The following is a 12,889-nucleotide window of genomic DNA, read 5'->3' on the forward strand; positions in this document are numbered from 1 at the left end:
GAGCTTTAAAGTCGGTGTTTGATCGGAGCAGCTTCAAGTGAAAAGAAGAAACCACCCCTCTGAATCTGAGTGGCGGTGCGCCTACATCCCTCACATCTGACCAAAATGGTGTCAAACGTTTGTGCAGCTAAAACTTTGGTTTGTTCCACCATTATTTAAAAGATATTTAAAGTTTAAGGTAATTTCATGAACCGCGACCTAAAGCAAAGTATCCACTACCTGTGCTGGATGAGGCCTTTGTTTCAGTAACCTGGTTTTAACAGCCTTACTGTTCGGAGGATTTTCTCCAGGACTCGGACATAATCCAGTGGATTTTATTTTAACGTGACTGTTTGGGGCTAAAGTTTATTATATTTAGTGTTGTCCAGTTATGAAATGGCAACCTGTGGAAAAGACAGATAAAGAGGATTTAATGTTTTCTTGACTGACAACGTGCAACCAAGGCGTTGAACCTCCAGATCATTTTTTAATCTTTATTTTTGAAAATTATGGTTGCACAAAAAACTTTTAGCAGCACAAACAACATTTTTGTTAGACTCTAAGTACAAGAGCTAGACTGAAAGTGAGGGGAAAAGCAGAAAATGTCTGAAAAGACCTTCAGAACGCTGGAGAACTGGGATGAAGACGAGGACTGGATCTGGACTTCGATCAGGATTGCTGTGCAGGACCCAAATGTCTGGTGGAAGGTAGACGGAGTTCATGTTCTGCCTCACCGGGACACCAAGACGGTCGTCTGCTTCATGTTCCACTTTCTGATTAAAGGGTGATAACTCATCCTGGATTTGGGGGTGTTATTAATGTGGAATGTGGGAGGAGCTTGATCAGCTGACCAATCAGAGCACACTGTTTATATTAACAATTTTTACAAAAAAAACTGGTTCCAAACATAATCTGGGACAAAATGAGTGAAGACAAAACATTTTATAAACGAGTATTGATTCTTCATAACAGTTAATCAATTATCAGGATAATATAAACCCAGATTTTAGTTGTGGAATCCTTCCAGTGTTCTGACCCACCTGGACCGACTCACCTGAAACTTTCACCTGCTCTGAGAAAAAAAAAAGATTTAAATATGATCCAGATTAATCAGAACCTGGAGCAGCTGTGGATCAGGTTTGACAAGCGAGTTTCATGAATTCATCTGAAAGTTCCCAAAACACAGAACCTGCTTCCGAAGTAGCCATGCTGCATTCAAGGCCCACTACAACCCAGTCTGTCTGTTAGCAGTTATGATACGTTCAGGGTCACTCCGGTGTGTTCAGGATTCATGATGTCCAGTGACCACATCACAGTCATCATGATGTGTTTAGGGTCTGTTGTGCTGCGTTCAGGGTCAGCAGGCTGTGACAATCGGAGTTGAAGGGGTCTTGGTGCGTGTAGAGTTTAGGTGGCAGTTTGTCCACATCTGTTGTGGTGCATTCAGGGTCAGATGAGACTATGGTGTGTTCAGGGTCCAGGTGGTGATCCATTCAGGATCCATGTAGGGGTATGTTTAGGGTCCAGGAATGTTGCCCCGGAGGGGCAGGCGCAGGGCAGCGGAGCTCTGCCGGCTCTGTAGCGTGTGTTGAACCATGTCCTTCCACTGGTCTTCAGAGATCTCTTGGGCCCACGGTGGTACCCCCAGAGATGGCAACGCCACAGCCGCCATGGTCCTCTTAACCAGCTCCACGTGGTCTTTGCAGAGACGGGAAGTGATGTCAGCAGACAGGAAGTGACAGTGATGAGTCAGTGAGAGAACTAATGGAGGTCTTACCTGCATCCATGGGGATGGCAGCTCGGCTCCTCTGGGCCGCCGCCCCTTCAGGGTCCTCTTCCTCGTCGCTGTCTGGAGGCGGAGCTTCTGGGAGGTGGAGCCCCATCACCTGTAGGGACAGGCCGACAGGTGAGACGGGTGAGACAGAATGTGTGCCTCACCTGCTCAGGGGCAGACCTCACCTCTATCCTGTGCTGCACCAGCTGCATCTGTTCAGCATGGGAGGCCGCCTCCCCGAGGTCCTCGTCCTCATCCTCCGGCTGCCCACTGCCATTCAAGCCTTCCGGCTCCTGGTTCAGAGGCTGGTAATAATACCCCCCATTGCTCACCTCCTCCTCCTCTTCTTCTTCTCCATCAATCTCCACTTCTCCCCCCTCCTCACCCCCACTCCACACCGCCCCCACCGGCAGCATCCCTCCATCCACTGGACGCTCATCCTCCCCCAGCTCGTCCTCAGAGCTTGGTAAGACTCTCTCTGGTCCCATCGCTGAGCTGCACAGAGACATCCACAGAGACGGACAACCTGAGGAGACAGACACGGGAGAGCCTGAGAGGGAGATCCGATATGAGAGGGACAGCACCATAAGTCCATCATCTCACAGGACAACAGGATGCTAATATGTACTTTTCTGACAAAAAAACAAACAAAAAAACAAGTAGCTAAGCAGTAATACGCCTCTGGTGTTTTCGCAGTACTTTCTCTTTACTACAGGATAGCAGTACTTTAACTTTCCTATGGACTGCAGTATTTCAACTTTACTATGAGATCACAGTACTTTAGCTATACTACGAAATCGCATACCTTAAACTTTACTACAAAAAAACAGTACTTTACTAGAGGATTTGAGTATTTAAACTTTACTACAGGATCGCAGTATTTTAACTGCAGCTGGATGCTAACTGCTAGCCGTTAGCTCGGGTTGTCGCTGAGGGCGGTTCGGTCCAGTCAGTCTGCAGGTTGCTGGTTCTGTTCTGTCTCAGCCTGCTGCAGCAGTCCGTTCTCAGCGAGACAGACGGACTGACCCAAAGATAAATGATGATGACGGCGACGGAAACAGCTGGAGCGGCTAACAGCTAACGAAGCTGACTGCTGTGTTTCTGTCACGAGCTCCTGAATTAAACTCTTAGATTGTTGTGTGTGTTTGTAGCAGAGTAACGAGTCTCCACAGGTGACTTGCCTTACCTTTCTGTCCGTCGTTCTGTCCGTTGCTGCTGAAGTTAGCTGTTAGCCGCTGCTAGCTGCAGCCACTGCTCAGACACTTCCGAATACGTCACAACGAAACGTACAGCTGACGTAAAAATAAAGTTCAAAAAGTTATTTGTGTTGTCTTTGACTGATATTTAAATTGGTTTGATGATTAAAAAATGCAAAAAAAAAAAAAATCAGGTAGGGGCAAATACTTTACATATGTATATATATATATATATATATATATATACACGTGTCCATAGCTGATTGATCTGTAATTAATTTGAAATAAGATTATCATTAATCTGAATAGCCACCTCTTACCATCGTTGTCTCCATGACGACGCGAATCAGAGGACTAAAGAGGAACAGAAGGAAGTGACGTAACAGCTACAGAGAGATCGCCTAGTTAAGTAGAGGTATTACTCTGTGGAAATTTTCAATTCTTCCTACTAATTTAATTATTTTACTGTTGAAACACATATTATTCTTAAATTTTCGCTTTGTTAATTAATAAATGAAATCTTGAAACTGTCAATGTACTGTTCAGAGGCTGTCGCCCATTTAACTGGACAAAGCCCTATATTTAAGTCATTTAATGATTTCAGTCATCTCTGATCTAATCATCTTTACATGTGTAGTTTCTGATCCATCAAACATCACCTCCTTTTATTTAGGCTAAATGATAATGATCAAACATAAAAAAAAAACTTAGAAATTTAACACTTTAATTTTCAAAAATATAATTTCCCCATTAAATAAATATATTATTGTAAATTAGATTTCTATGCTTAATCAGTGTTTACATTTAAATTACTTTTCCTTTTCTACAGCCTCATGTCTGGTTGACTTCTTTATTTATTATATTTATTATATTTACTCTATTACTATTTTTTTATATTCTTTCATTTCAGTCTGGTTGTAAAACATTTTATCAATAGTAATATTATTTAAAAGATATTATATTATATTATATTATATTATATTATATTATATTATATTATATTTTGGTTAATATCATTTAAAAGCAAATCAGTCAGCTGCTGCTGTCGGTTCGTGGAACCAGCTCAGAGTGAGACCTCCTGTCTGTTGCTCCTCTCTCTGGGTGTCATAGTAACGGTCACCTGCAGAAACACACCGGGGCTCACGGAGCTCTTCCTACCGACAGACAGAGCTCCTATTCGGCTGCAGGACATCGACCCACCGCCTGCTGATCAAACTCGATCAATCGCTACCACAATCGATCAGTTCCGCTGCCCGCCGCCATGGATCAAACCGGCGCGTGGCCTGCAGCGGGATCAGTAAATGATGACATCAGCGTGTGACAGTCTGGACTCTTCTGTGTGAGCTGATCGATTACATATCAGGTTGTTACTGACTGGCTGGTATTTGTCAGCTGTTCCATACAAACATGGGCTACTAATTAATCATTGATTATGGATTGACATGTTTTTACTTGAAGATTTTCCTCATTGATTGCTAAGTTCACCTGAAACTGATCACCTGACCCATCATGGTCACACCTGATTGATAATTGAACCCTGGCTGATCAGTTTTCCCCACAGGCTGAAAGAAGAGAGCTGAAGCTATTGATCAGAAATGATGGAATGTTGATCTTCTTTATTAATCATTTTAATCAGTAAGTCTAAAGATTAATATTTGATCAATTCTCTTTGGTTCTGATTCACCAAGTTTTTATTTCAGTTAATGAAATAGTATTAGATTTTAATCAGAATCGATCAGTTCTGAACGTTTAGACCTGGACCTGTGGTTCTAAGCCAGATGAAGTGGACTAGTCTGTCGTTCTGGATTTCGTGCTCTGGGTGTAGGCCTCCGAGTTCTTAACCTGAAACCTGGTTTTGAAGAGGATCAAGGTCAGTTTGTGTTCTTTGTCCTGGTTCGGTCAGCCTTCTGTGTTTCATCTATTCCCCCAGGTGTCACGGTCCAATTTTCCCGTCCGGTTCTGCCTTGGCTGTCCAGATGTTGCCGGCCTCCATCCAGATCACGGGGGAGTTGCTGTCCGCAGCCGAGGTCCAGGACATCTGTGAGAGTCTGAAGGAGGACGGGGTCCGCCTGCTGTCCGTCCGCGGCTGCCAGCTCTCGGACCGGGACTTCGGACGGGTCTGCCGGAGCGTTGCTGAGTCGCGCTCGCTCGCTCAACTCAACCTGAACCTGGGCGTGGTCTCCAGCATCAGCCGCACGCGACACCTGGCCGACGCCTTGACCAACAACCGGTCCCTGCAGACCCTGTTGTGAGTATGCTGAACTCTGATTGGCTCATTAGCCAGGTGAGAAGCAGGTAATTAAATCAGATTTAATTTATAAAGCACGTTTCATACATCAGTAGCACAAAGTGCTTTCCATAATAACATGCAGACAAAAAAGAATGTAGAACGGCAATTTAAAATCCACATTTACAGTTTCTCTCTCTCTCTCTCATACACACACACACACACACACAAACACACAAACATACCCAAAGCAACCCCTTCATAAAAGCCAGAACTGAGAAATTCACATGAATAAGTAAAATAAAAATAATGAAATGGAGTAGCCTGAACCAGATAAGAATTCAGTTAAAAGCTAAAAGCATCAACAGTCTCTTCAGCCCTGAGGTTCCCTGCAGGATGTTCCATAGACCGGGGCCGTAGTGGTGGAACGAGGTTTTAGTCCTGACTTTAGGAACAGCTAAAAGGCCGGTACCAGCGGACCTCAAAATTTAAAAGTAGGTCAGATAATTAAGAAGCCTCAAGCCCACTAAGACAGTTATAAACAACTAAAACACATTAAAATCAATCCTGAAACTGTCGGGGAGCCGATGCAGCGATTAAAACTGGTGTGATCTATGTGATCAGATAATCTGTGATCTGTTCCCGCCTCCTGGCCCTCGTCAGTTCTGAAGTAGCTGTGGTTCTGAAACACATTTTTTGGGAAGACCAGAGAGGAGGGCATTACAGTCATCTATTCTACTAGATATGAAAGCATGCATGGTGACCGGTCTCCATCCTTCCAGTCTCCATGGGAGCCCACTCCTGGATGCCGGCCTGGTGACTCTGAACCCGGCCCTGTCAACCCACCCATCCCTGGTCTGCCTGGATCTGGGAGACTGCATGCTGGGAGACGAGGCACTGGCTCTGATCTGCGGGATGCTGCCACCCGACGGAGCAAAGTCAGGTGAGGAGAGCCGGGAACATCTGGTCTGTGTTGAACTGCAGCTGCTTAGCGTTAGCGGCTAATGTGTGAGCTAATAAGCTGAAAAATAGACAACATGTGAATGTTTTGTTTGTTTATACTCGGACTTCCTGCTGCTGCACACCACTGTGTTTCCTTCATGTTGCCGTCTTTTTAACGTTAGCTAGGTAGTTTTTCACATATGTAAAAAGACTAAATAAATCAGATTTACAGGCCACGCAGACATCCGAGTATTAGTGAGAAATTTATGTGTGTTAATCTGATTTCTCATAATCAGACATTGGCAGTTGTCCGATAAAGGATATCAGGTTAAGATGTCTACATGGCCACGTGAATCCTCTGATTACGTCAGATTTCTGCTGTGGATGTAAATGGTCTCAAAAGCAGTTATTTGATTATGAGAAACTGATTAACACACCTGGATCTCTCTCTTCTGTTAAAAGATGGCAGTGGCGCTGCATGTGAGTAAACATTCACATTTAGGCTGTTTTTTAATGATCTGATTACTCCCAGTTATCGGATTTTGGTGGTGACGTAAACTAGAAGTGTGAAAAGCTGCACCATTCAGGTGTTAACAAAATGCCAAGGAGAAAAGACATCAGCAATGATCTTAGAGAAGCAGGTCATTTCTGAAATATCTGGAGTCCATCATTCCATAAAGAGAAAGCTTATTAACAGAAAGAAAACTCCAGAGAGGATTTTTATTTAATCCTGATACATGAAACCTGAAAGAGGATGATTCTTTTCAGCTCGACTCTCAGTCTGAATGTGTGACTTCGTTCTGGTGTGTTCAGGAACCTCCTGGTTCTGATACTATTTTTATTCAGATTCCTCCGTCGTCTTTTTAAAGATCACTCGTTAGAGTTCATTATCTTCTGACCTAGTTGTTGCAGCAGCTCCTCCTGTTCTGCTTCTTCACCATAGTTCTGGGTTTCACTTGGTGAGTGATGAGCTTCTCCTCGGGTTGTGCTCCGGTTCTACTCCCGTTCTCTTCGGGTTTTGGTCTAGTTCTCCTCGGGTTCCAGTCAGGTATGAACCCGACACCTGCTCAGCTCTCAGATCTGTTTTCTAAGTGGATGAATTAATAATGACAGCAGCAGACGTCCAGTGGAGCCTCGAGGACGTTTGTTCTCCTGTGACATGATGAGGTCATCCCCTGCTGCAGCAGAGCATGCTGGGAGTTCGTCCTTTCATGTTCACATTAACATGATGTCATTGATCAGAAGCACCTGTCACTAACAGGTATGTGTGTTCATGTGTACACGCAGGTCTGAGGGAGCTGACTCTGAGCGCCAACCCAGGAATCAGCTCCAAAGGCTGGGCTCGACTCGCCATCGCCGTGGCTCACAGCTCCCAGCTCCGAGTCCTCAACCTGGACTACAACCCGCTGGGTAACGACAACAAAACAAAACAACAACATCGCGGTAAACCGGCTTTTTCATGGTTATGACTCTGTTGGTTCTGGTTCTGTCTCCAGGTGATCAGATGGCGGGAATGCTGGCGGTTGCCGTGGCGTCCAGTAGAACCCTGGAGGTGCTGGATCTGGAAGGAACCGGACTGACCAACCAGTCAGCACAGGTGATGGGCTCAAGATTCCCTGAACAGAAACTAAACTTCATTTCTTTTAGTGTATTCTACCCTTCTAATTCCTGTATTATTACATCTTAAAACCAGACTGCAAAGCTTCAGAATGTTTTCAGGTAGAAACTTTCGGAGTTTGAGAAAAAGAGCAGTTTTGAGATGGCTTTAATTTGTTAAGGCCTGAAATAAACTAAAGACTAAAAACTAAAACACATTACAAAATTTCAAAAATTAAAATGTACTAAAAGATGTGAACATCAGCTGATTTGAAACAAACAAACAACAGAAACTATTTCCATGTTTCCACTTTTTCCTCATTTCCAGTTATTCCTGCTACTATTTACCTGCTATCCTCACTAAACCAACTCCAGCTCAGCTGCTTTGTGGCGCCACCGTGCATCAGAAACGTCTTCTTGGCTTTATTCCAGCCATAGAGGAGCATTATTTTTCTTCTTTTCACACACACATAGAACTTTCTGCTCACTGGTTGATCTTTGGCTGCTCCTGATTGGACGTTACCGTCAATCTAAGCTCTCTGATTGGTGGAAAGTCTGACAGGAAGTGGCTTCATCATCATGTCCAGGTCTAAATAGAGGTCTCTTAGCAACATAGTAGTGATGGTGATGTTTTTATGATGAAATGTGATAAATAATGCTGTTATCATGGATCATTGTGGATTTACCAGATAGAGTCTCTGAATAAAAACTACATTTAGAGGCTGGATTGTAAACCTGCTGGACGGGATAGAAATGCCTGGAAAACTTCTGTAGATCATCTAAAGGGTAAAATATCCATCACATTTACCCCACAGAGCTGCACACTACCTCACTGTTAACAATATAGGAGATAGTGCTTGAAGGCGGCGATGAATTTTCCTCCTTCAACTCTTCTTACTTGCGGGGTCCCCCAAGGATCCATCCTTGGCCAGTTCTCTTCTTGTTGTATTTGCTTTCTACATGCTCTGTTCTTAAAAAACATGGGGTTTAGTGTCACTGTTAGATGGATGACTCAAATGTATGCACTGCTAAAGCATAAACCATCAGCTCCTCTAGAAGTTTTAGTGGACTGCCTTAAGAAGGTTAAACTTGGGCGGCACAAAATTTCTTGAAGTCATGTTATTTGAGCCCCCTTGGGATGTACTTGCTGTGAACGTAGGCGCACACGTTTGTGTACATACTTGCTGCAAACGATGAGGCACAGAGCTGCCAAAATTGCTAAATACTGGAGGTCACCACTAGGGGGAGTACACAGCACTTGGACTACATAGTGAAAATGTCAGCCTAACGGTCACATTGTATTTTCGGGGCATCAACCACCAAAACACTTCCAGTCTGTTGCCAGCTGTTCAGCTACGAGTGTTTGTCACTGTGGAACAAGGAGGAACATTTTTACAGATGCAGGTAGTTATGGACAAGGTCCGAGAGACGCTCTTCAAAACTATCCTCCATTGTGTTTGCCTCTGATCTGTCATGTTCATGCTCTTGTTTGCATCCACCTTGGACCTCTGGAACCTTACAAAAGAACAAATGTAAATTCTGATCATGTATTTTTATTCGACAAACAGATAAATGCAATTTAAACGTGATCATATCACACCAGTTTTAACTTCTCTGCACACTTTAAAGTTTTAAGTGTGGGTTTAAGTAACATCTTCTTATCTATCCAACCTTTTAAGGTTAGGGTGTGAATAAGGGTGTAGTTTTTAATGGTGGTGGTCTTTGTGCAGGTGTTCCTGGACATGGTGGAGAACTACCCAACCAGCCTCCGGGTTCTGGTTCTGGCAGAGAACGACATCAGTCCTGAGCTGCAGCAGCAGATTAGTGACCTGCTGTCTGAAGGAGAAGAAGAAGACGAGGCCCCACCTCTTTATAAAGGCCCCACCTCCAGCAGTGCTCTCCAGCCAATCAGAGACAAGTACCAACCAATTAGAGACAAGTACCAGCCCCTGACCTGGCTCCCTCACAGCAGTAAGGGTTGAACACTGTCCCCTGTCCTCACCTGCAGACCCCCTATATACTGTTCCCACTATAAACTGTCTCCTCGGACTGTGTGGTGTCCTGTGTGGTGTTTAGGTAACAGTAGGAGATTTGTGTTCTATATAATTATGGATTAAGTGTAAAACTGGTGCTGCTGGTATTTATCTAGTCCCAGTTAACAAAGAATAATGCTGTTTATTATTAATATTTGATCAATAAGAGGTAATATCACTTTGGGGCCCTCCTGTTTTTCCTCTGATTTCAGCTCAGTGCGCTGAGGTTCAGGTCCTGTTTCAGGTTCTGGAACCGGTCTTTCTTGAAGGCAGGAACTTCAGTCACAGGTGGCAATAAATACAGAAACAGTGAAGTTTCAGGTGAAGATTAAAATTTAACGTTTCCGCTATGTAACTGATCAGCTTCAGAAAGTCTGAGGAGAAAAAACTTCTGAATACAGTAAGAAGAAATTTGGTTCACGTGTATTTTAAAAAAATAAAGCTGAATTAATTTATCTGACCTAAACAGATATAATTTAATGGATTAGAGATTAAATAAATTAATTCAACCAGTTTTTGAAGTTTCAGTGACACAGCTACCAGCTGTTTTTTTTCTGGTTAGACGTGACTGCTGGATGATTTACTGAAATACTGACAGTTTCTTTCAAGAAATAAGAAAAGTAGCTTCTGTGAAGGATAATTGAGCAGTGAGCTAACTGCTTAGTTAGCATTAGCTAATTGCCCAGTTACTCAGCAAAAACTGCTAAAGCTAACTGAGCAGTTTTAAAACTGAGCTAATTGTGCAATTAGCATTCGCTAACTGCTCAGTTACAAAGGCAAACTGAACAGTCAGTTAAGCAAGCAAACCGCTCAATTAATTTTAGCTAACTGCTTAGTTAGCCTTAGTTGCTACGTTAGCTAGTTAGCTACGGCTAACTATGCAGTTAGCAGTAACTAGCAAGACTCCAGCCTTTGTTTGATAAAGACTGGTGTTAGTTTTTCTTTATGTTCATGTTTTGTCTTCAACTACTTGTTTAGTTTCTGGGTTTTGTTGGCAGTTTGCTAACGTTTCACCAACCTTCTAAAAATTTGAAACTTGGTTCACTGAACTGGTAGATCTATGGGCTTCTGACCAGGCTTCCAGAAGCCAGCCACTCAATAGATCCAGGCTTTAGAAAAACAGATACTTGCAGCTCCTGTACACATGCTTGTATTTAGCCAAATACATGCATACTGTTCCTGGGCACCATAAAAAAATATTGAAAATTCTGACCAAGGTGGATATATTTACAACTCCATTTACAACATTGCCACATGGTCTGATGGGGTTTCTGATTTGACATATCAAGACTGTGCCATTACAAACAGGTTTGCACAGAAATCTGTTTTAAAGAATGAAGGCATCACATAGTTTACAGTTAATCCAACATTGGACCAGCTGGTATCTCTGGTCTGGGACGGCACCTTAAATGTTTGTGAACTTAGCAGGTAAAGTGTTTGTGTTCTCTGTGGACAGATATTTATTTAGTAAACAGCACTGTGTGGGTGTGATTATAATATCTAGCAAGCTGTAAATGAACATATAAGGTTTCCTATAAAAGTGAAACATAAGGAGCCTTCAGACCGAACCAAACAGTTCTAACTGGACCGGTGAGATTCCTGAAGGACCACAGACATTTGGTCTTTTTTCTGGTTTTATTTGCAGTAGCAGGAAACGCTGACAGAAACATTGCTGCAAGAACAAGCTCATGTTGGGTCGATGAGTAAGAATCAAGCTGTAATCCCACCATCAGTCTACAAACTTGATAAAGAGAAGCTACCTCTTTATCGGAGCTCTGAAAAGTTACTGCGGTCTGAAAGGGAAAACTGAGGTTCCTGATGATGTAGCGACCACTTCAGACTTAGCCGACCACTAACTTGGTTTTCAGCAGGTCAGCATCTGGTTTTCATCCAGATTTTGACACAGTGGGAACAACGAGAACGCTCAGATTAAACCTGTTTCAGTCCCGCAAACATCTGGTTTAGAATTTTAAGATGTTTGAGGTTCAGTTTTGCTTCTGCTGTGACTGAAGTTCATAACAATGCCTCCTCAGGATTTTGAATAACTGAGCACAGAGGAAGCACAGATTCAGTCGTTCATATCAAGTAATCAGTTTCTGGTCAGTTTTCTTGAAGGAAAGTCTACTTTTGGACTTTTGAAATTATTCTTATTCTTATTGATCCCATCACAGGAACTTGATCTAAAAGTGATGAGTCATAGTGTGCACGAGACTCGAGGGTCCTGGTGGACTTGGTGGTCTGGATACAGAAATGTGGTGTGAGGGTCTAAACATGTCCTTTTTTGACCCTACAGACTCCGGACCCCACATGGTCACGCTGACGTCAGGTCTAGGTGAGAGCTTATTGGCTGAGACTGAGATGTGACTCCTCCCACAAACAAACTCATTTCCTGGTTTGAATGTTTCTTTCTCTGCACGTCTCTTTACTAGACAGCTCCTAGCCAATAACATGCTCTGCATGGTCTGATGTAGCACCTAGGGGAGGGGCCTACAGACAGGTGTGTTTTTATGATGAATGTACCTTTGGCTCTGTTGATTTTTTTCTGCTGCTATGATGTCATAATAAACAGTTTACAGCTTTGTAAGAACCAAAGACTCTGATTGGTCCTTTTCTGGGCAACAGAAGCAAACATGATCCGACCCATGCTGGCCACGTATGCTCAGCACTCGGCGCACCGGTAGACCTGCAGCAGCTACCTGACTCTATATCATCCAGGTAAAATGTACAAAACACAGGATGTTCTTGTCTCCCACTGATGACCCCGCCCCCGAACGCCTCATTTGTAATCCAGATTTTTTTCCCCCACAATGACACCATATGAAACCTGTTTGTGTAATTCCTGTTTCCTGTTTTGTTTGGAACACATGAAAAAGAAATGAACTGCTTTTTTACACCGACTTCTTTCAGGAGGTGGTCTTACAGAGAGCTGCTGAAATGAAGGTTTCGTTTGTTTTTCATGAAGAGTTTTGTTGAACACAAGCAAAATAAAGGCACAGAGTTAAATGTTGTAGTCAAAACACAGATTGAACAAATAAATCAGATGTTACTTTAGAATTTCTAACAAACAAATAACATTATCCTTATCTTAAACTAAGAATAGAATTATCAAAAGTAAATTGTTTAAGACTGGCATTTAAATGAT

At 43.0% G+C, this 12,889-nt stretch overlaps 2 protein-coding genes across 5 annotated transcripts; one reads left to right on the plus strand and one right to left on the minus strand.

Annotated features, from left to right (window-relative positions):
* Positions 1–459: 459 nt before the first annotated feature.
* Positions 460–3,045, minus strand: mea1 (male-enhanced antigen 1). Of its 2 annotated transcripts, none has more exons than XM_042010081.1 (4): positions 2,940–3,045; positions 1,939–2,279; positions 1,757–1,865; positions 460–1,677 (listed from the first exon to the last, which is right to left on the minus strand). In XM_042010081.1, exons 2-4 carry the CDS (start codon positions 2,260–2,262, stop codon positions 1,496–1,498), a joined length of 615 nt encoding a protein of 204 aa, XP_041866015.1. In that variant the 5' UTR covers positions 2,263–2,279; positions 2,940–3,045; the 3' UTR covers positions 460–1,495. The 2 variants fall into 2 exon arrangements, with proteins under 2 accessions (XP_041866015.1, XP_041866016.1); XM_042010082.1 differs by lacking the exon at positions 2,940–3,045 and adding an exon at positions 2,635–2,876.
* Positions 3,046–4,058: 1,013 nt separating this feature from the next.
* On the plus strand, positions 4,059–12,317 carry lrrc73 (leucine rich repeat containing 73). Of its 3 annotated transcripts, XM_042011253.1 has the most exons (8): positions 4,059–4,312; positions 4,511–4,585; positions 4,892–5,197; positions 5,959–6,119; positions 7,406–7,528; positions 7,615–7,715; positions 9,445–9,685; positions 12,041–12,317. In XM_042011253.1, exons 3-8 carry the CDS (start codon positions 4,926–4,928, stop codon positions 12,109–12,111), a joined length of 969 nt encoding a protein of 322 aa, XP_041867187.1. In that variant the 5' UTR covers positions 4,059–4,312; positions 4,511–4,585; positions 4,892–4,925; the 3' UTR covers positions 12,112–12,317. The 3 variants fall into 3 exon arrangements, 2 of the variants coding, with proteins under 2 accessions (XP_041867187.1, XP_041867186.1); XM_042011252.1 differs by lacking the exon at positions 4,511–4,585 and having other exon boundaries at positions 4,059–4,313; XR_006013369.1 differs by lacking the exon at positions 4,059–4,312 and having other exon boundaries at positions 4,332–4,585; positions 9,445–10,147; positions 12,041–12,099.
* The last annotated feature ends 572 nt before the right edge of the window (positions 12,318–12,889 follow it).

The sequence above is a fragment of the Melanotaenia boesemani genome, chromosome 16 (genome assembly GCF_017639745.1).
Source record: "Melanotaenia boesemani isolate fMelBoe1 chromosome 16, fMelBoe1.pri, whole genome shotgun sequence".
Lineage (NCBI taxonomy): Eukaryota > Metazoa > Chordata > Actinopteri > Atheriniformes > Melanotaeniidae > Melanotaenia > Melanotaenia boesemani.